General features: G+C 47.7%; 1 protein-coding gene across 1 annotated transcript in view; it reads right to left on the bottom strand.

The window, feature by feature from the left end:
• Positions 1-23919, bottom strand: part of LOC147692356 (cytochrome P450 2G1-like) — a 452708-nt gene that overhangs the window by 403037 nt on the left and 25752 nt on the right. The window contains exon 2 of the mRNA XM_086938582.1: positions 14237-14576. Coding sequence (XP_086794708.1) covers positions 14237-14416 — 180 coding nt within the window. The 5' untranslated portion in view covers positions 14417-14576. The remainder of the gene's footprint in view (positions 1-14236; positions 14577-23919) is intronic.

Below are 23919 nucleotides of genomic sequence, written 5' to 3'. Positions count from 1 at the left end.
GACTATATTAGCAGAAGTGGCCAAATGCATGATGCAGGGAAATGGCAATGTGCAGCTTTCCACTCTGCTTCCCACTGTAATGTTTGTGTCCAACATGCTGCCTGAAATGCACAAGTCCCTTCTGTCTGGTGACTTCTGTGTGAGTTCCACATGCTTCAGCTTGCTGACCAAAGCACTGCTGAAGAAGCCCTTTGGCATTCATTAGTTGCCACTTCATTGACTGCTGTGTACCTGGCAGGTAATTTGACTGTGTATGCCTTAGCTCTTGGCACCCATAGCTAAGTCTGTTTTTCAACCCGCCATTTCCAGCAGTGGTAAGGAGCCTAACAAGCATTGGCATAGCCAATAGGCCACGCCTTTGGGGCATTATAAGTGTTTAGGCAGAGCTATTGGCTTTGTTAACGTTTTTAATATGTGTTATAGAGCATTGTGAATGTTGTGCAGCATGTTGAAAATATATGTTATAATAAAAAAAGTGTTATAACTATTTCTGTCACCTTATATCTAACCGAAAAAACATTATATATAACTGAAGTATTGTACTCAAAACAAAAATTAATACAAAAAAATGTGTTCTATTTTATTTTAAGAGTAAAATATCTTTATTTGGATATAAAATATCCTTAAAAGAGCACATCGAAAATACCAACAACAATACAGATTATTATAAAAGAAGCAAAACATAAAAACAGTGATTAGATGAGAACTTCCAAATTACATTAGCATAGGTATGATAAAAAAGCATGATGTGCAAAACAACAATGTCAACAATGATGTTAAAACATAAAAAGTTTGTGGCACTGGCAATTAGCAATATTGTGCTAGTAGATATAATCAAATGTTCAACAGATAGCAGCAGATTATGGTAAGGTGTAATCAGATGTAAACAGTTTTAGCAGCGTAAAATAAAGTGCAATTTAGTATAGACTGTTTCTTAAAAAAAGGCATTGGCAGGCCCTTCCGGTTACTGAGTGAAATTACGGTATGCGTAAAGTATAAAAATTGTAAGACCTATAATTAAAGCTATATTTTCAGGAGTCAGAGCTGCGATAATTGCCTGTCTCTGGGTCTGGATTCCCAGCCTATTCCACTCATTTATCAGTTTTCGTCTGCGCTGTGGCATAAGAGCGGGGCAAAGACATACTACATGCTCCAAGGTTTCAGCTGTCTTGCCACACCCTCTGCACAATAAAACCTCTGTTCTATTTTATTTGTTTATGCAATGCTGTAATTTTTTTCTTACTTGTTGTAATTCATTTTTGTTTTTATTGTTAGGTGTGGGATAAAAACAACGCGAGGGTGGATGTTGTGAAATAGTATTTTAATTAGATAGGAGTAGTGGAGAGTTATTTGTGGCAAATTAATAGATGTCAAATTTTTATGCCAAACTAAAGTGGTGTGGAGTGATGCTGAGGTGGTTGTGAGTAGTGGCGGAGTTGATGCTCAGGTGATCCGGAATGATATTAAGGTGATGCTGAAGTGGTGGTGCGCTGGTTCCAAGCTGGTGCTTATGTGATGCTGAATGATACATTGGTGGTACTGAGTGATGCTGAGGTGGTGCTGAGTGATGTTGTGGTGATGAGTTATGCCGATGTTGTGTAGCTGTACTGGTGCTTATGTGGTGCCAGGTGATGTTATTTTTGTTCTTAAAAAAAACATATCGGTGGCAGCGTGGGCCTGTTAAGGGTATTAACGTTCCTGAAGAATAACAATGCCTAAACACTTACGTCTGTTGCATCAATCTCTGGGAGGAGTCAGTGGGAGGGAGAGAGGTGAAGAGTAAAGGGGCGGGTGAGGAGCCAGTGAAGGGAGATACATGTCAGCAATAAGGCACAATACACAGACTGTATGTAGAGCCATCTGTTGGAAGTGTGGGAGGGGTGGTGGGTCTGCCTCCTGTTACAGTGGCGGTACTGGTGGGCTTCCTGTCTGGGTACCACAGGGGCACAAATGTTGCTGCTGATGATTTAAAAACTAACAAATAGTGTAATAAAGGGCAATAATGTCAATGGCAAAGTAGCTAGGAATAAAAAAATGTATAATATTATCATACTATCACAGCCGCTTGTGGTGGAGGAGTTTGTCCCTCGGGCAGGGTGGAGAGGAGTTGCCTTGTAAGGAAAGCTGCAAGGTCCTGCACCTTGGTGCTTCTGTCAGGGCGCTTTACAATCCAGATTATGGCGGTGGGGTCTGTCCCTCGGCCGGGGTGGAGGGTACGCGCCTTGTAAGAAAAGCTGCGAGGTCCAGTGAGTTCACAAATGCCAACATCAGAAACCTGCAAACAAAACAGGTGATGGACCGAATGTGGATCAATGTCACACATTCACCCCAGTCCAAAGATCTGGGCCCAAATCCATCGTTTTTTTGCACTCCACACCACCCTGGGTTAGACAATGGCGATATGCAAATCAGCTCTGACCCTGTGCCCCATGGGAACAGTCCAGTCCGAACTACAAAAGCCATGTCCTTCCCAGAACGGAATCAAGCATCCGAGGACCGGACCGGTTTCGAGGTAACACCTCTCATCAGCCCGGCTAGCTTGACTCCAGTGGTGTGGAGTGCCTGGGACCCACGTCTGGGCATCCCCAGTGCACTTATGGCGGCAATTGCAAACAAAACAGGTGATGGACCGAATGTGGATCAATGTCACACATTCACCCCAGTCCAAAGATCTGGGCCCAAATCCATCGTTTTTTTGCACTCCACACCACCCTGGGTTAGACAATGGCGATATGCAAATCAGCTCTGACCCTGTGCCCCATGGGAACAGTCCAGTCCGAACTACAAAAGCCATGTCCTTCCCAGAACGTAATCAAGCATCCGAGGACCGGACCGGTTTCGAGGTAACACCTCTCATCAGCCCGGCTAGCTTGACCCCAGTGGTGTGGAGAGCCTGGGACCCACGTCTGGGCATCCCCAGCGCACTTATGGCGGCAATTGCAAACAAAACAGGTGATGGACCGAATGTGGATCAATGTCACACATTCACCCCAGTCCAAAGATCTGGGCCCAAATCCATCGTTTTTTTGCACTCCACACCACCCTGGGTTAGACAATGGCGATATGCAAATCAGCTCTGACCCTGTGCCCCATGGGAACAGTCCAGTCCAAACTACAAAAGCCATGTCCTTCCCAGAACGGAATCAAGCATCCGAGGACCGGACCGGTTTCGAGGTAACACCTCTCATCAGCCCGGCTAGCTTGACTCCAGTGGTGTGGAGTGCCTGGGACCCACGTCTGGGCATCCCCAGCGCACTTATGGCAGCAATTGCAAACAAAACAGGTGATGGACCGAATGTGGATCAATGTCACACATTCACCCCAGTCCAAAGATCTGGGCCCAAATCCATCGTTTTTTTGCACTCCACACCACCCTGGGTTAGACAATGGCGATATGCAAATCAGCTCTGACCCTGTGCCCCATGGGAACAGTCCAGTCCGAACTACAAAAGCCATGTCCTTCCCAGAACGGAATCAAGCATCCAAGGACCGGACCGGTTTCGAGGTAACACCTCTCATCAGCCCGGCTAGCTTGACTCCAGTGGTGTGGAGTGCCTGGGACCCACGTCTGGGCATCCCCAGCGCACTTATGGCGGCAATTGCAAACAAAACAGGTGATGGACCGAATGTGGATCAATGTCACACATTCACCCCAGTCCAAAGATCTGGGCCCAAATCCATCGTTTTTTTGCACTCCACATCACCCTGGGTTAGACAATGGTGATATGCAAATCAGCTCTGACCCTGTGCCCCATGGGAACAGTCCAGTCCGAACTACAAAAGCCATGTCCTTCCCAGAACGGAATCAAGCATCCGAGGACCGGACCGGTTTCGAGGTAACACCTCTCATCAGCCCGGCTAGCTTGACTCCAGTGGTGTGGAGTGCCTGGGACCCACGTCTGGGCATCCCCAGCGCACTTATGGCGGCAATTGCAAACAAAACAGGTGATGCACCGAATGTGGATCAATGTCACACATTCACCCCAGTACTAAGATCTGGGCCCAAATCCATCGTTTTTTTGCACTCCACACCACCCTGGGTTAGACAATGGCGATATGCAAATCAGCTCTGACCCTGTGCCCCATGGGAACAGTCCAGTCCGAACTACAAAAGCCATGTCCTTCCCAGAAGGGAATCAAGCATCCGAGGACCGGACCGGTTTCGAGGTAACACCTCTCATCAGCCCGGCTAGCTTGACTCCAGTGGTGTGGAGTGCCTGGGACCCACGTCTGGGCATCCCCAGCGCACTTATGGCGGCAATTGCAAACAAAACAGGTGATGGACCGAATATGGATCAATGTCACACATTCACCCCAGTCCAAAGATCTGGGCCCAAATCCATCGTTTTTTTGCACTCCACACCACCCTGGGTTAGACAATGGCGATATGCAAATCAGCTCTGACCCTGTGCCCCATGGGAACAGTCCAGTCCGAACTACAAAAGCCATGTCCTTCCCAGAACGGAATCAAGCATCCGAGGACCGGACCGGTTTCGAGGTAACACCTCTCATCAGCCCGGCTAGCTTGACTCCAGTGGTGTGGAGTGCCTGAGACCCACGTCTGGGCATCCCCAGCGCACTTATGGCAGCAATTGCAAACAAAACAGGTGATGGACCGAATGTGGATCAATGTCACACATTCACCCCAGTCCAAAGATCTGGGCCCAAATCCATCGTTTTTTTGCACTCCACACCACCCTGGGTTAGACAATGGCGATATGCAAATCAGCTCTGACCCTGTGCCCCATGGGAACAGTCCAGTCCGAACTACAAAAGCCATGTCCTTCCCAGAACGGAATCAAGCATCCGAGGACCGGACCGGTTTCGAGGTAACACCTCTCATCAGCCCGGCTAGCTTGACTCCAGTGGTGTGGAGTGCCTGGGACCCACGTCTGGGCATCCCCAGCGCACTTATGGCGGCAATTGCAAACAAAACAGGTGATGGACCGAATGTGGATCAATGTCACACATTCACCCCAGTCCAAAGATCTGGGCCCAAATCCATCGTTTTTTTGCACTCCACATCACCCTGGGTTAGACAATGGTGATATGCAAATCAGCTCTGACCCTGTGCCCCATGGGAACAGTCCAGTCCGAACTACAAAAGCCATGTCCTTCCCAGAACGGAATCAAGCATCCGAGGACCGGACCGGTTTCGAGGTAACACCTCTCATCAGCCCGGCTAGCTTGACTCCAGTGGTGTGGAGTGCCTGGGACCCACGTCTGGGCATCCCCAGCGCACTTATGGCGGCAATTGCAAACAAAACAGGTGATGGACCGAATGTGGATCAATGTCACACATTCACCCCAGTCCAAAGATCTGGGCCCAAATCCATCGTTTTTTTGCACTCCACACCACCCTGGGTTAGACAATGGCGATATGCAAATCAGCTCTGACCCTGTGCCCCATGGGAAAGTCCAGTCCGAACTACAAAAGCCATGTCCTTCCCAGAAGGGAATCAAGCATCCGAGGACCGGACCGGTTTCGAGGTAACACCTCTCATCAGCCCGGCTAGCTTGACTCCAGTGGTGTGGAGTGCCTGGGACCCACGTCTGGGCATCCCCAGCGCACTTATGGTGGCAATTGCAAACAAAACAGGTGATGGACCGAATGTGGATCAATGTCACACATTCACCCCAGTCCAAAGATCTGGGCCCAAATCCATCGTTTTTTTGCACTCCACACCACCCTGGGTTAGACAATGGCGATATGCAAATCAGCTCTGACCCTGTGCCCCATGGGAACAGTCCAGTTCGAACTACAAGAGCCATGTCCTTCCCAGAACGGAATCAAGCATCCGAGGACCGGACCGGTTTCGAGGTAACACCTCTCATCAGCCCGGCTAGCTTGACTCCAGTGGTGTGGAGTGCCTGGGACCCACGTCTGGGCATCCCCAGCGCACTTATGGCGGCAATTGCAAACAAAACAGGTGATGGACCGAATGTGGATCAATGTCACACATTCACCCCAGTCCAAAGATCTGGGCCCAAATCCATCGTTTTTTTGTAATTTTCTCCCTCAGTGTACTGGGGTAGCCCAGCCGTGGGTCCCAGAGCCTCCACTCCACTGGAGTCAAGCTAGCCGGGCTGATGAGAGGTGTTACCTCGGAACCGGTCCGGTCCTCGGATGCTTGATTCCGGTCTGGGAAAGATATGGCTGTGAAGTTCGGACTGGACTGTTCCCATGGGGCACAGGGTCAGAGCTGATTTGCATAAAGCCAGTATCTAACCCAGGGTGGTGTGGAGTGCAAAAAACGATGGATTTAGGCCCAGATCATTGTACTGGGGTGAATGTAAGACATTGACCTACATTCTGTCCATCAAATTGTTTTTTGTAATTTTCAACATCAGAAACCTGGCATCTTTGTGTGAAATTAGCTTATTTACCCGAAAATGAGAGAACCATGTGGGTGTGAGGAGGGGGCACGTGCAGTGGGGTGAAGAAAACATGCACCACAGCAGTGCACTGTGCAGTGGGGTGAAAGGAAGCATGCACCACAGCTGTGCAATGTGCAATAAGGTAAAAGGAAGCACGCACCACAGCTGTGCACTGGGGTGAAAGGAAGCACACACCACATATCTACACTGTGCAGTGTTGTGAAGGAAGCATGCTCCACTACTGTGCAGTGGGGTGAAAGGAAGCACTCGCCACAGGTGTGTACTGTGCAATGGGGGGAAAGGAAGCACGCACCACAGGTGTGCACTGTGTAGAGATGTCAAAAGTAGCACCCATCACAGCTGCCCAGAGATGTGAAAGGAAGCACGCACCACGGTGATGAAAAAACACAAATGTTAAAAGGTGCGGTCCATTTTTGAGCTGTGTACTGTGCAATGGGGAGAAAGGAAGCACGCACCACAGCTGTGCACTGTCCAGGGATGTCAAAGGTGGCACGCACCACAGCTGCGCAGAGGAGTGAAAAGAAGCGCGCACCACAGTGCTGAAAAAACGTGAATGTTAAAAGGTGCGGTAAATTTTTAAGCTGCGTACTGTGCAATGGGGGAAATGAGCTATACACTGTGCAGAGATGTGAAAGGCTGCACCACAGCTAAGCAGAGACATTATTTAGCGGCCAGTGCCAGCAAGCACACACAAAAAACAAAGTGCTAATAATTAAGTGCCCATGTGCACACAAGTAGACACCGGCTCAAATTAAGACCCCGACAAGGATCTGCGTTATGCCCCTGGATCGAGCAAGCACCAAAAGCAATGTGGGGAAAGGAAACACGAACCACAGCTGTGCACTAAGCAGAGATGTCAAAGGTAGCATGCACCATAGCAGCACAGTGTGAAAGGCATTGCGCACCACGGTGATGAAAAAAACGCTAATGTTAAAAGGTGCTGTCAATTTTTAAGATGGTACTGAAAAAGACAAATACAGAGTACAGCAAATTTCTTGACAACAACATACTAATACTAAGATAACGGTGCAGGAAGAGAGTGCTGACATAAATGAAATGCGAGTGCTGGAAAAAGAAGCGTGCACTCTTGTGGCGGTTGTGTCTGTCCCTTGGCCAGGGTGGAGGGGACGCACCTTGTTAGTATCTTATTGTCATGAATGTGAGTGCTGGAAAAGAAGCACGCACTCTTGTGGCGGTAGGGTCTGTCCCTTGGCCGGGGTGGAGGGGATGCGCCTTGTAAGGAAAGCTGCAAGGTTTTGAAATGAAACATGATCCACAACAGATGGTATGCTGCACACCACTGCTCGCTCCCGACAGCTAAACGCTGTGGGAGTAAACATTTTCAGAAAAGGTGGGACATGCACCCGCCTTTGGGCAACTGTGTGCTTTCATTTTTGAAAGCCACACGCAAAGCCCAATAGCATTCGTGGAAAATCGGACACCACACACACAAGTTTGTAGAAAGTCTGAAGTGATTCCAAGAAGCCTTCTCCTAGCTCAGCTGCTAGGCTCGACCTTAAAAGGTTGGTTTTTAGTGTAGTGGGTGCAGCCAGCACTTCTGTCACTTTCTCTAGCTTCCCCAAGTACTTACAGAGATAGAAAACAAGAGAGAAATGAGATAAGGAGTAAGAAAGGATCTCGCTTGTATAAACATTTTTGCCATGCCTACTTTTGGTATCCAGTCTCGCTCATGACACCCCTGCCACACACACAAACCTCTCTCTGTCTGTCTCTTCAACTTTCCGCCTTGTTTGCTCACTCTTTTATCTCACACTCACTCACCAAGTAGCTCTGGCTCTCTCTGCCCCTCTTTTGGCCTCTTTTCTCTGAATCTATCTTCTCCTTTCTGCATTCTCTCTCTTCCTCCCTGTTTTTTTTCACTCTCGCTACTTGTCTCAGCGTCTATGAGTCCCATCCCTTTTTTGCCCTTCCCTAGCTCGGGGTCAGTGTAGCCTTTCTTCCTTTCCCTTCTTCTCAATTTATCTATGCTTTTTTCGCTCTCTTACATTTCCACTCAGTTGGTCTCTCGCACACCACCTTTCTCACTGCTTCTCTTTTCTGCTCTAGTTATTGCTGCATTTTCTTTCAGCATCTTTCTCTTTCTCTCTCCGTTTGTCTGTCCCTGAGCCTCTCGCGCCACCTTTCCTAGCCTTTCTTTCACTTTTGTTCTTCTCTCTGTCTCTGTCTTCCTCTCCGTCACTGTCTCTCTGTCTCCATTCATGGTTGTGCCAGCCGGATTGACTAAAGGTGACATGCATAAAATACAATAAAGAAATCACGAAGTAGGTCCTGGACTCGTGGAGTGTCAGGGCCCTCGGTCACCCCAAATAAGGAAGCACTTCTTTATTGCATAAACTGAGGCATAGCCCTATTTAGAAAGTCCTTACGGCTACCCATGGCTCTTCATAGAACATCGATGATCAGGAGTGGAGGGTGGGAGTAAAATTCAATGAGTTCTCTTCTCCCTTACCAGACACCTATCAAAGTGCCTGGCTCAATCTGCAAAGGGCCTGAAATACATGGACAGGCCAGCAAGACACTGCTGTAAGTGAGGAAGAAGTCTGAACTGAGGACTTTCCGTCTTCGGAGAGACTGTGTGAGGAGCATGTGGTACATGAAAAGCAGTTGTAGGGTCTTGAGTCACATAAACAGTGTGAAGAGCTTATGTCATATAACATGAGGAGCTTGAGGCACAGAAACAGACAGTATGAAGAACTTGGCCCACAGTGTGAAAAGTAAAAGGCACATATATGGACCATGAGTGAGAGGAGCGCAAATTAAGGTAATGCTCAATGTTAAACAGAAATATTTCAGATATGGGGGGATATGCAAATGATGAGTAAGCACACAAAATAAATACCAACTGGCTAAATATGACTTTGATCAATGGCATCTCATGCAACTTGCATGCAACAAGGAATCCAAACCTGTTTGAGATATTCACCAAGGTTAGTCATAGTATGTGAAGTTGCATGAATGTTATTTAGTGCTGTATTTTCCAGTCCCATGTCCTCCTGGTGCTATGGGTGTTTCAGACACGCATCTGTTTGCTGCTTGTGAGTAATGCTGATACAGTAACTTGCATGCAACAAGGAATCCAAACCTGTTTGAGATATTCACCAAGGTTAGTCATAGTATGTGAAGTTGCATGAATGTTATTTAGTGCTGTATTTTCCAGTCCCATGTCCTCCTGGTGCTATGGGTGTTTCAGACACGCATCTGTTTGCTGCTTGTGAGTAATGCTGATACAGTGGAAGTCTGTAGGGGCTTTGCTTCTTGTAAGCTGCTACCAACCCCATGTCATGGTGCTGGCAGACTCAACAGAGAAAGGAAGGGGCAGCAATCACTGGCTAAGGATTAGAAAAGGAGGGGGAAAAGCCAGGTTTTTAACTGCCTTTCTAAAGCAAGAAGGCCAGTGACCTGCCTAAGTTCAGTGGGAAGAGAGTTCCAACACTTGGCCGCAGCCACACTGAACGATCTACCTCCTGCTCTGGAACGCTTAAACCTCGGCACGGTCGCCAACCTAGCCGAGAAGGAGCGGAGATTGCGGGCCGGCACATGCCATGAGAACTTCCTTTGAAGGCAGGCAGGGCCTAACCTGTGAAGGGCTTTTAAAGGTCAGACAGAGGGACTTACATGTCACCCTCTGCCTCATTGGGAGCCAATGCAGCTGAGCCAGAGCCCCTGAGGAGGAAGATCTAGTTGGCCACCCTAGGGCTAATTTTGCAGCTGCAGACTGGAGTCTCTGGAGTTTGTCCATAAGATAGCTAGGGGACCCCAGCAGCAAGGCATTGCAGTAGTCTAACCTACTGAGCACAGTGCAACGCACCACCTCTATCCGAGCAGGGGGTGGTAACAGAGGCAGGATTTTTCTCAAAAGGCGAATGATGGTCAAGCAGCCAGCTGCCACCTTAAAGACCTGTGCATCCAGGGTGAGGTCGCTGTTAAACATCACACCCAGATTCCGTACTACCTTCACTGGCTGGACCGGTGGCGAGAAGTCCTTTGGCCAGAAGTTGCTGGGTAGAAGAGACTCTATCCTGGGCCTTGGGCAGTATAACACCTCGGTCTTCCCTGTGTTGAATTGCTAAGAGTTGGATTTCAACCGCTCTGCTGTGGCTCGAATGCAGTTGTGAAATTCCTCCAAGGAGGTGGATTCATTTTCCTCCAAGGACAGAATCAGCTGAGTGTCATCCGCGTAGTTAACAATTTCGATCTTGAATTGTTTGATGACCGCTATCAAGGGCTTCATATAGATGTAAAAAAGTAGTGGGTTAACTGCTGAGCCTTGTGGGACGCCATGCGAGATGTTAGAGAAGGAGGATTGAAAGGGAGGAAGGGACACAGCTTGTTTCCTGCCCTAAAGGAAGGACTCAAACCACCCGAAGGGCACTCCCTGCAACTCCTACCTCTCTCAGCCTATCCAGCAGAATGTCATGGTTCACCGTATCGAAGGCGGCAGACAGGTCAAGCAGGATCAAAACCCCTGCCTGTCCCCTGTCTGCCCGCCAACGTAGCTCGTCCAGCACGGTCACAAGGGCCGTCTCGGTGCCATGGGCTGGACGGAAGCCAAATTGAACGTCCTCCAGGAGCTTGTGCTGTTCAAGATGTCTGGAGAGGGAGCCTGCCACCACCCGCTCTACAATCTTTGCTGGATAGGGTAGGAGCGAGATGGGCCTAAAGTTCTTAAGGCAATTTGGATCAAGGGTGGGCTTTTTCAGTAATGGGGTCACCACCGCTTGTTTCCACTGAGGTGGTACCACTCCCGTCGCAAGCGACTGGTTACAAACCAGCCGAAGCGTGGGGAAGAGCTCAAGCTCGTACTCCTTCCAGATTTTTAGTGGGAGCGGGTCGAGCGGAGACCCAGATGTAATTCCAAAGGCCACTTACCTGAATTCCTCTGCAGACAGCTGTACAAATTCTGCAAGAGGCTCAGCTCCTCCCAGTTCACAAACTGCCCCGGGATTCAACTGGCTGCCACAGTCAGCTTCTAAAAAGGATTGATGCTTCTTCACCCCAGGTCATCAATAATCAATTTGATTTTCTCCTGGAAGAACCTAGCTAGGTTCTCACAGTGTTCCTGAGAGGGGGGAATTTATTTTTGGCACACTCTGGACTAATAAGACTGTTCAGAATATTAAAAATGCTACGAGAGCTATTCGGGGCGTCGAGAATCACCCTTGAGAAGTACTCTGCCTTAGCTCTGTGAATCTCCTTCTTGTAATCCCCCCGCTTAGCTTTGCAAGCCAGCCTGTCCCTGTCCAGGTATGCATGCCTCCACCTTCTCTCTGCTTGTTTACATTCCAGTCTCAAATTTTTGAGGCTGTCTGTAAACCAGGGTGCAGAGGGTCTCCCCCTGCTCGTATAATGTTTAAGAGGAGCAGAGGTGTCCAGCGCCGAAGTAATCTTCAAGCAGAGGGCATCGTAATTCACCTCAACCTGTGAGGTGGGGGCGAAGCATTCCTCTACCGTGAACATGGGTGACACACCTTTTTTCTGATCAAGGGACTTCCAGTCCCTGCTGACATACTCCCTTGCTTGACCAGATGCCCCGGCTATAGGCGTGCCTGCCTTTACGAAAAACTTAATCAGGGAGTGGTCCGTCCAGGCCATAGAAAGCACATCCCCAACAGTAATGAGGTTAGTCTCAGAGAAAATCAAATCCAGCTGATGACCTCCTATATGGGAAGCCTGTAAAATTCGCTGGGAGAGACCAAGGGCCTCACACGAGTAAATCAAATTAAGGAATCCTGCATTCAAAGAGCCATTCAGCCACAGGTAAAAGTCCCCAAGGATCACCAAATGGCTAGGAATGACGGCCATATTGGAAAACAATTCCAGTAGCTCCTGCTGCTGGGTTAGCATAAAGACCCCTGGAGGTCTATAGAAGATAATACACGTTAGTACAGTCCTCTGTGAATTCTTGAGAGAAAAGCCAAGTAATTCACAGCCATTGCACTCTTCAATGTCGATGGCGTTTAAGTCAATTGTGTCTCTAAAAATCACACCCACCCCGCCCCTCCTCCCACTAGTTCTGGGCATATGGCGCATTTTAAACCCTGGCGGGCAGGCATTCCCAGCATCAACTTTGCACCCCGGCACAATCCAGGTTTCAGTCATGCACAGGAAGTCAAGTTCGTGAGTCTCCAATACCAGTTGAATATCAACACTGTGTTTAGGGAGAGACCTTACATTCAAAAGCCCACTGACTAAGGTGTCATCCCACAGAAAGTCCGATACAGGGAACGCTGTGTTGGACAGCGAAAGAGTCCCTCTATCACATCCCCTCTCACCAATAATAGTAAGTTCATTGCTGGTGTACCGTTTGGGATCTCCCTCTGCAACAGGCCCCCATTCCGGCCCTGAAGGAGCAGCATGCCTGGCGCTGAGCGCGTCCTTAGCGCGGATGGGCGCAGACGGGCTTGCCTTTAGCGCGCCGCCGGCGCGTCCGCTGCGCGTTTGTTCCAGCATCGGCTTTTGTGCCCCCGTGAGTCCTGAAGACTAGACCGCCACTCTGCTAGTCTGCTACTCCCAAGAAGGCGGTTCGACTCGCACGGACGGAGCCCCACTCGAGGAGAGCAGCACGAGTGAAGCGCGGCTAGCCCGAACCCCCTCTGCTCCCAGGTAAGTGCGGAGCGAGTAAACAAAATAAATACAAAATAAATAAAGGGGAATATTATCAAGGAAAGTTTTGCCGCTTTTCCAGCACATATCACCAGGAAAGCTGTGATTTTCCTATCGCACTATCACCAACGACTCGCTAACATGCGTTAGCGCTAGTATCCTTGCAATAGCTTCCTTTTATCCTGCCGCTTTGCATGTCAGCGATATTTATCGCTAATGATATGCAAAGTAGGCACTCCTCTTTGAAATAACATGAAAACTGTTGCTAACGCAACTTCCCTCTATTATCAATCCGGCCCCGGACCCACATGGAGATAATAAAGTATCGCTAACTGCGATTATCGCTGGTATTTGAATGCCTGATTGAAACCTGACTTAGCCATCTTGTCAATGGGAGGTGGATTGTCAGGATAAGTCCACCATGGCTTTCCCCATCGCTGCTTTTTCGTTGCTTGATTCCCAGAGATATTCAGGCATTTTGCCGATATCGCTGAATTTTTTACCGCTTTGGAGTTAAGCGCTGATGGTAACGCGCTAACTCGGCGATGTAATCCAGCCATAGCCAGCGATATTTAAAATCGTTTTAAGCGCACTTAGGCATAATTATCGCTGCCTGTTGATAATATGCCCCATACACTTTAAAAACCCCTATGAGACTCACTGTGTGTCTGAGAATTCTTAAAATGTTTCGCTTGCAGCACCCCAAAATATTAAAACAATAGCATTTAATAAGAGCTTCTTTCAATAATATGAACTTCAATAGCTTATGGGCAGTCTCGACCCATATCACACAAATACATTTTCAAGACACTCCTATCTGCTCAAACAAAATAGTTCCTCATTCTTTATTTTCATTAATTGGGTCACGCTTTCCAATTGAAAATGCGCTAATAGTGCTTGCCATAATTCGTATTTACTTGTAGAATAGAAAAATATATTTGCTTGATTCCTTCGTCCACGAACAGCACTACTTCAAACCAGTTTGCCCTATTCCATAAAACATTTTTTATTAATGGAAAAAAACAACTGTGGGAAAAATACAACAAAACATTTTAAAGCACGACTGATACATAACATTGTATCCCCCTTCCATAATAAGAAATTAAGAAACTGTATTTTCATTGAACGTCTGTTCATTTCTCAAATGTTTCTTAAATGTTCTAAGTGCATATACTTTCTGGAAGAAAGTCTGCCTTGAATATCACTCACTCACCTTCATCAGAGAGCTCACAATTTCACCGCTCTTTATCTGAAGCAAGTTTCCAATAAAAGGAAGAGGAGTGGGCCCGGGGGGCAAGTTGCTTCTTTTATACATTTTTCTCCATGATGAAATGAGGAGCAGTGCTGAGATCCATAGGAGCAGGGCAAGCGTCACTGCTATGGCAAGACCCATCCTGGGAAGCACAGCGTCTGCCTCCTCGGTGCTCGCTCACACTTGCTCTGTCTTTGGAATCTTAGCTCGACTTTGCTTGTCAAGGTTTATCCGCTCAACTGTTTGCTTGCACTGCCGATTGAATAGGGAGCCACGCAGCGGTAGAGACCTGTCATAGCACCTGAATGAAGAAAACAATTTACACCAACAGTCGCACACTAGAACCCTCTTTCTCCCTTTCACCTAATTCAAATGGGAAACACATGTAATTTTCATTTTATGAACACGCATAGAAAATATTCTCAATTACTAAAATAAACTTGCTTTATTCCCCTAGCCTTCCGATCTGCAGCTCCAAGTGCTGAACGAACATGCCTTGGGAATGTCAAGAATGGAAACAGTGAGAGAATGTAGTCTGACGGCTATACTCCCGACTTCGGTGCTGGAAAACTAAGTAGGAGCCTCGGGGTCGCGTTCACATCCCGTGAATCTGGGCAAATCACTTAATCTTCCCGTGCCTACTAAATGAAAATAGCCAATAGGTCTCGCTTTTGGGACCTTAGAAGTATTTAGTTATGCAGCACAATATCCTTGGTGCAACATCAACTGTTGCATGGACTTATAAGGTCCCAAAGGCGAGACCTATTGGCTATGCCAATGCTTGGTTTTTTTGTTTGCATATTTTGCATTTTGTGTGGGACTTGGCTGAAGCAGAGTCCAAATATGGCTGCCAACACTTCATGGTTGAAGTAAAAAGTAAGTAAGGGACACTTGTTAGTGCATGAACAGTCACCTGACAGGTAGATTTGCGCTATTGAACCTTTCCAGTAGGAGCCCTGCAAAATTAGCTCACTTCTAAAATAAAATTTTATGAAGTTCAGTGGAATCTTGAAGAAATGAACAGTTATTGTCGGAAATAGCCAGATCTAAAAATGCGCTGGACTCAATTGTGGCTAACGTTATAACAAGAGGCGTGTATTTTCTGTAAGGAGATCTGCATTATTTCAAAATTAAAAAAATTATGTTTCGATTTGCTATTGTATCTACTTATATGAGGACAGAAAGATTATTATTGTGCCGCTTTTCATCACATTGCCAAAATCATGTGGTGATGGGGTGGCAAAGCAGCAGCAGCTTTCCCAGACCTTCTCATTCAATGTATCGTGGTCAGAAAGAATAAAAGTGATTAGTCAGATTTTATTGCTGACTCGAGGCCCCTAACATTATAAAGATCACCGAAGTGCAAGTAAACTAAAACACTGCGAACCCTAGTTTTCAAATCCCTTTCGGTTTTAATGTAACTCCCGAGGAAAAAAGCAGCCTCAAAATCTACACTTTACCCATTCAAAAAGCTATACTTCTACAAATCTAGCATATCAAGGGCTACAAATGCCATTCTGGAGACGATCTATTTATTGCACACACTGACAAGCAGCAAATTAGGCGGTCTCATAAGTACAGTACGACACTCAAACCCTTTTCTATTGATCACAAGTAATTTACATCTTACAAAAATGTGAATTCTTGTATTCGCACTCCACAAGGAAATCTGAATGATGTATTCATTTCAAATAAAAAATGGAAGGTGTAAGAAATGGGGTTACCAAATCTCCAAAAGGGGGTAGCATGGAGCAGAGCGGGCAGGCTAAACTACGGAGGACATGTGAAGCACTCACGCAGTGACCACAAACAACACACCAGGCACACTACAAAAGAGTCATGACACCACCTTCGGTTGGAAAAAGAATACGTTTAGTGATCTCCAACCTGCAAGGTAGAAAGGAACAAAATAGGGGTAATCACAACAAGGCGCCAACTGGCGCCGGAGCCAAGTACATCAGAGGGGATTATTTACATGGGACGAAGGGGTTGAGTCCATAAGTCCATAGCTGAAATAAAGAAGAACGTGATCAAGTTAACATTAGACCTGGGGCCAATCTGGCGGGGCCAACTCAGGCTCTCCTCCTTAGGGGGTGGCTGAAAATGTAAGATGCAACCTTGGCATACATATACCCCCTGCGTGATAACGCCAACCCCACCCCTGTAAGGGAAAACAACAGGGTATCACAACATTTAATATTAGACAGGAGCACCTGTAATGAATCAACACGGCTGGCTCATTAACCCGGGGCATAAACAGGGGCCTGGAATAACTCGTCAGGCCAGCCTAGGGGGCACACCGGGCCAACCTGTAAGAAAAGACACATGCACCTGTACTGGGGGGCTCAAAAGCATAACATCAACCATCAGGTGTAAGCAGTTAATCAACTAGGCATCACCATACATTTCAGGAAGCCCGCCCCTGCAAGAAATTCACTAGGAAGACATCCAAATACCATATCACCCTGGTTTAGGCCTGACATTGGCACAATCTTCTTAGCAGGATAATCAGCAGACAATAACCACTAGGCGCAGAAGCGCATCACACCTGGACAGGTAACATGAAACGCTGCGTTACCATAGGGCAACCAGCATCCTAATCAGAAATAAACATGGCAAATAAACATTGCAGGACTCAAGGATAAACAAGCCATTAACAAACAGGCTGAGTTACCCAGCCCTTCACTCCGCAATGCCTAACACCTAGCCAGGGGTTAACTTGTCCCTGTACCAGTCCAGGAGGGCCTCAGTAATGTCCCGGCCCAGTTTAGAGGCTTAAAAGGGGACCAATAGGGCCAACGAGGCCCAGAAACAGTTTCCAGGGGCGAGCACTAGTCCTGGGGCGAGCACCGACCCTGTGCCCCGACTCCCACACAGGTTAATCAAGGCCCCACTCACCGGGATTCCTGCGAGTGCTGGGGGCTCCTCCTCCGTAGCTCCAGATGTTCTGGGGCAGGGATCTCCCGACTTCTGGAGGCCCCACAACGACGTCAGCCAGCTGCACGGGCCCTTCTTCCTCACTGGGGCCCGGGGTTTCAGAACGGCCGATGGAGGGTTTAACTCCAACTCTTGGACCCTCACTAGGGACGGGGGAGAGGCTGGCACCGTCCCTGTGCCTCGTCGCTCCCTCTCCCTCTGCAGCTGCTCCTCCTCATGGGGCGTGGGCGGTGTAGGCACCAACGCTGTGCCTAAGCAGTCTCTGCCCGTCTCTCTCTCCACACGCGGGGCTCTCCTTCTCCCGGGAGCCCCACCGACGCTCTTCGCGGCCTCCTCCCTCTTCACCCGGGCTTCTCCTCTTCCTCGCGGGGGCCCGGGCTTCTCTGGGCCGATGTGCGAGGCTCCCCTCAGCTCACTGGGGGCCCTGCAATGTCACTTCAGGCTCCCGGTCTGGCGGCGGCACTTCTCTTGTGACGGCGGGGCTGGCACAGACAGTGTGCTCCGGCCCCGCCTCCTCCGCCACTTCTATCCTCGGGCGCAGACCGGCGGGGTAGGCTCCCGCTCTGGTCTTCCTCCGTCTTCCCTCCTTCCCCCGGGCCCCTCCTCCCTCACGGGGCCCCGGGACTTCTCAGCCGCTTCCTCGAGGCGGCCGCAGGCCTCCTCCTGCTCCTCCGGGGGGCTGCCGGGTCGGCAGCCAATCGCTGCACAGCCCTCAGGGGGGTGCGGCCACAACCCAATCGCAGGGCAGGAAAGGCGGGGGCGCGGCCAGTGACGCGGCCAGGCACCCCCGTCACGTGACGCAGGCCCTGACGGCTTCAGGGCCTAGCGCGGCCCTCTCTCCACTTCGGCGGCCCCCTCCTGGCACCGGGGGTCGCCGCAACGATGCACAACCCAGCGGGGGAAGGTCTCCTCACAGCGCCAGGCTGCGGCGGTGATTTTCGGCGCTCCCAAACAGCGCGAGGCCACGATAAGGGGTAGGCTCCCTTTATTTAATTATTTATTTATCCGAAAGCACGCCAAAACGAGGGGTAAGCTCTATTTAGTCAATAACTTCCTCAGGCCACACAGCAGGCACAGCGCTATCACTGGCAGGGGGCGCTTTGCGATTTTCTAGCGCTCAGGGCTTCTCAACTTCCAGGGCCCTGAGACACAAAGGGCACAGTTCCTCCAGCAGGGCGCAATCCTCCCAGCCCACTGCCTCCAGAGGGCCACAACTTCCTTGGGGGCACCAACCTCCCCAGAACATCATTTTTCAGCACAGCGTCGGGCAGGCACACCTCACCAGGGGCTCACTCCTCACCTCCAGGGGCTTCTTTCCCTCAGCGCTGGCGTATTTCAAGGTCCCACAGCGTCAGGGACCTAGAGGGGCTCTCCTTGGTCATGGGCCCTGGGGGACAGAGCAGTCACACTACTGGGTCAGGTCAGCCGGTGGTGGGGGCGTCATCAAGGCAGGGTGGTAGGCTTGCACCATCCCCACTGCGGCGTGGCCCTCCTCCCACACAACAGCCTTGATCTCCTGAAGTGGGGCTGGCAAGCCCTGGGGGACAGTGGAGGGGGGGGGGGGGGGGTAGAATGGATGCAGGGTCCAGTTCACAGGCCCATGTGGCGGTGACTCCTTGCAGCAGGTCCCCTCCCATCCCTGTCCCGGCTCTGTCTCACTCTCCGGTGGCATTTCCCCCTACTTATACCCTCCTCCCTCACAGTGCCAGAACCTTCTGGAATGTTGGGGAAAACTGGTTCACACTGGCTCAAGGGGAGGGGTTGAGCACCCTGGGTGCCAGGCTTCCCTCCTAAAGCTAGGGGTGGCTGGGTAATAATAACTAGACCGCCGACATAAAGCAGTCAGGTGGCGAAACCCAGGGCCATGGAATCCATTTTAAAAACACAGTACATTTCAGTCAGGTGCATTTTTAACATGGGGGAATATTTTCTGCACACCATTTAACAACATTTAATTTTACAACAGGGCAACTCTTACCACACATGGTCCTTATATGTTTAATACCATGGGGGAGACATTCAAATTAGGGGGCAAAAAGCGAAACATTTGGGGGAAAGGGCCAAGTCCAACAGAAGGTATATGTGAAGAATAACTTCACAGGCTGCAGCTTTCTCAGGGCAGTGCTAGGCTCTGGTTTCGCCCTGCCCCAAGGGTTTTTGTGTGCCAGTCCCTCTAATTAACAAGGTGAATCATGCAGCGTTTCTCCAATTAGTGAGCATGACAGGCAAATAGAAACAAGCAGACAGACCTGGTGTGCAGATTTTAGTCGATAAAAGATTGTGAAATATGCCATTAAAATGATTTCCTGTGAGCTATAAAAGCCAAAGAGGGATGAAAGAGAAATATTTTAAAAAAATGTCAAGGCCTTTTGTTATTCTTCAGGTTTTTTTTCCAGCACTCAGAGCACAATAAGAGTATTTCACTGACAAGTTCTACCCCATTCTTCAATGACAAAAGTATTTCAATTCAGCCATTCCTGTCTTATTGAAGACTTCTTCCCTTTGAGTTTAGGGATTGTTTTACTCCCAAACACCACATAAATTAGTGTTGCCGTGGGAAGCATGTATTATTTTTTTTTCTACAAAAGTGGGCCATATGCAAACAAAAAAGCCCAGCAAAAATAAAGAATATAAAAATAAAGGACTTAGCGCGGGCATTAAAGAGCGCTTATTTTAAGGCAGCTGTGCCACTGAACGTTAAGTGGACAGGCTGCCTGATCCATGTTGTATACTCTGATTGGCGAAAGGAAAATGGGAATTACGCTTTGAAGGTCAATTGCTGAAGAAAAGCTGACCCAAAAACTTTGTTCCTATGTATTTTTATATGATTTGTTTGGAAAACGTGAGACTGGCGAGACAACTAAAGCTGTCACGATGCCAGGCCTAAAAACATGAATTTGAAATTACATTTAAATACACAATACAATCATTTACATTAATTATCTTTAAAACTAGTCCTTTATGTGCAATGACTACTATAGAAACCTCCTCACTGAACAATAATGTTTCATCTTATTTGTTGTGAACTGTACAGAGTGTTCATGTTGCCTTCCAGACACTTTAGAGGGCCTGGTTACAAGATAGTTACATCTAACGGGGTAGTCACAAGAGCCGAGGGAGTTGATTATACAGAGCTCTAAGAGCAATAACGAGTAACCAGCTTAACGATTACTGGCACTGATCCATCAGTACTAAAATGTACCGTTTTAGTTTTCCCCAATAAAACATACGAATAAAAGACCCAAATTTAAGAAAAATAGGAGTAGATGAGTCTCTCACACATCACCAAGGACAAGGTGAGAAGCCACACATGACCAGAAGTAAAAGTTATCATTAAGTGTGTTAGTGTACTACAGGTCTAGTACTATCCAATCCCATTTGGCTCTTGGTTACAATATCAACAACCTAAAACTTTAGTCCCAGTAATGAGATTAATGAAAGCCTAAAATATCAACACAGTTTTTATGTTAAAAACCTGAGCATAATACATCTACTAATAAAACATTAAGTTGACTATTTTGACCTTAATAAAATGTACAATTGACTACTTTTAAAAAGCTCAAAATATAGTTTTAAAAACATATAACGTGAAAAATGATGGTAACATTCTCACCCTTTTACTTCATTTATAGCTGGTGGATCCATTTTTGTAAATCAAAATGTTATTTCAACCTACTCCCAAACAACTCAAACGCTTGCTCAGTGATGAAGTCTTCATTTTGGAAAGGATTGCTTTACCTGGTTTTGATCACCATCTACTTTTCCAGCTTTATCTTTGAGAAACTTCACATATTTACACTTTATGCATTGCTAGTATTGACCGTTCAGTTCTGAGCCTCAAAGCTCCAAATACGAATTGTTTCCCTAAACCACATTTATCTCCTTAACATTAACATTTCAATTACAGTGAGGAAGGAATGCTGACTTTATGACCCACAATGGAGAATCTGCTGCCATGATGCGCTAACAGCCATCCCCCCATTAGAAATGACACAAGATTGATTGGAAGCCTGTCTTACTCTCTCGTCAATCCAAAGTACAGAAGAGCCTGAGTCTTAAGGACAGTGGCAAGTTATGGTGTTAAACATCCGAATTGGTCCACTGCCTTTCTCTCATAAGCAAAAAAAAAAAAATGTAAATTGATACTTGTATAGCGCACTACTCACCCACAAGGGTCTCAAGGTGCTTGTACGAATACCGCTGTGGAACCCATCCTGGCTTTCCCTGTGAGGCATCCACTCCTGGGAATTTTTTAGCCTGGGAATTTTTTAGCCCAAGACCCGCCGAGGCGGGGAATTGAACCCTGGTCCTGGGCTAGACCTCTGCATCAGGGTCTGCCGCTCCAACCATTGAGCCACACTTCTCCAAATCCCCAAATACAATGTTTGAAACCTAGCAGGTGTCTTGGGCAAAGCAACAAGTGCAATGTGAAGAACTAAGAACGCAGCACCCTAACGACGTCTGATTCAATAGTCAAAAGTGATGTTGTTATAATCATATCTCCCCTGTCCTGGTCTTCATAGCAAAGACTGAAATGTGTGGGTGTTGTAAAAGCACCCAGGGAAATATAGGACTACTGGGTACGATGTTGCTGCAATAAAATGTTACTAACATAATCCACCTTCTGCATACAGAAAAGGCAGAAATGCACTGAAAACGCTCATTTTCAACCTTTATGAGAAGCAAACCTTGTGGAACAATTTTCGGCAGGTATTCCATGGCAAAAGTTTTGTGGGTAAATACTGTGTGTGAGTACATGTATCCAGCCACTCCGAATGGGAAAACATGCCCAAATGCTGTTTGACTAGAATCATTCATTTGCGCAGCACTTGGTCTTTGTAATTTTCACATAGCTCAACCGGAACAACCTGTGGTACTGAAAATTATGGAGTTATAAACATCGTCGATTCATGACGATTTTGGTATAAGCGAACCGCAAATGGCGAGTGCGGTACACACGAGCATTTTCCGTCATGATCGAGTGACGAAGTCACCCTGAAGTCAGCATTTCCATCCGGAACCCTCGGGTTCCATTTTGTGAGCGGCAGCCATTTTGTGATTGCCCTCACATAAGGCAATGACTGAAGCCAAGACGAGTCCGAAGGACACGTACACCTTTGCTGACTCCGCAATGACCTGGGCAAGCTGACTCCACTGCCTGAAGCCAAACCTGTCCGGCCAGTTCCTTTCCCAGTGGCCGAGCGAGATTAGTATCAGGGCACAACAATCAAAGACCTTCCATCGCACACATACCATGTTTAGATCTTACACACACCTGTCTTTGTCTCTCTCTTTATGACTTGCTTTACGAGGAGGAGGTGCCCGATTTTATTGGGGGTCCGTCGATATCTGATGAGAGTACTGGGCAAGGCCGGGTACTTTATTACGGGCTGGACGAGCTGAAATGTGGGCTTGTCATCATGACTCTGCTTTTCCTTTGTATTGAAAATATGTGAATGGTCAACTGTAAAATAAGGAATGTTTGCCCAAAGCGTAATATCATGTATAAAAGAGAAAGCTGTTTTTTTAAAGAGAGCAGTCTCCTGAGAACATACATGCCGTTGTACTTCTAGGATACCTGTTACTGGATGCAGCCAATAAATACGATCTTTGACTTCACCAAGAAGACTCTGTGTTTCTGTAGTCTGAAACAGGAAGAACTCGAAGTCTTTGGGTGTTCTCCCTGGCACTGCTGGGTTCTTAAAAACCCGGTACTTCAGTTGGCGCCCATGTGGGGTGGTATCAGCGGTACCGGTCCAAGCCAGAGGTTCGTGAGGAGCTTCGTGTGAAAATTCTGGAGGAAGGCCACCCACTTCATCGACCCCTGTATGTCGACGTGGTCCGAATGTCTTTGCTGCGAGGTTCCCCGCGTCCCGATGGCTACGAAGGACTGCTGCCCTGACTATCGCCCTGTTTCGGACCCTTGATCCTTGGTAGAGCGAAATGATAGATGAGTCTTCTGGTGACGTCATCGATACCTCAGTTAAGTATAAGTGGAGCGTCTCCCAGTCCTTGGGTTTTTGTTTGGAACTTGCAAGTGCCAAAACCGAAGGACTCGTGTTTTCACGAGACTATCGTGTTTTCGATAATCCTTTGAAGTTTGAAGCTAGACTAGTAAGCGAAGATGCCTGGTCTTAGCAGACTTGGAAATTTGTTTTGTCTTGGTTGTAGTAGGGATTACCGATTGGAGGACTCGTGTCCGGTTCCTCCGATTGGAACTCCAACCTACGAACTGTATGTGAAACACGGTGTAGGCCCCATTGCATATAACGAAATATGGATCCATTACACCAGAAAAGATGGTGTTTTAAAATGGCCCCAATATGGTAGTTTTGACGCAGAGGTTTTAGATAATCTCGAGGTTAAACTTTTTAAGAAAAAAGCCCGGCCGGCAATGTTTGACTCTTTTCGCCTATGGCGCAAGGAAGCCAAACAGAAAGAAATAAAATTAGCAAAGAAAAATAAACGAGGTATGTCAATGGTACAAGCTGCTGTTGCATTTAGGGATAATGAAGAAGAGCAGGAGAACGAACAAATGCATAGAATTAGGAAATTAGCGATAGATAAATGTTATCCAGTCTTGCCACCTCTCCATCCCGATTCGCGAGAATCCGAGAGAGATCCTTTAATGTCACATGTATTAAATTCACCACCGCCCTATGCACGGAGTGCTACAGCACCTCCGCAACCTTTAGCTATACAACACC

Source organism: Lissotriton vulgaris, chromosome 9 (genome assembly GCF_964263255.1).
Source record: "Lissotriton vulgaris chromosome 9, aLisVul1.2, whole genome shotgun sequence".
Classification (NCBI taxonomy): Eukaryota; Metazoa; Chordata; class Amphibia; order Caudata; family Salamandridae; genus Lissotriton; species Lissotriton vulgaris.
This window is presented reverse-complemented; position numbering and strand designations above follow the sequence as displayed.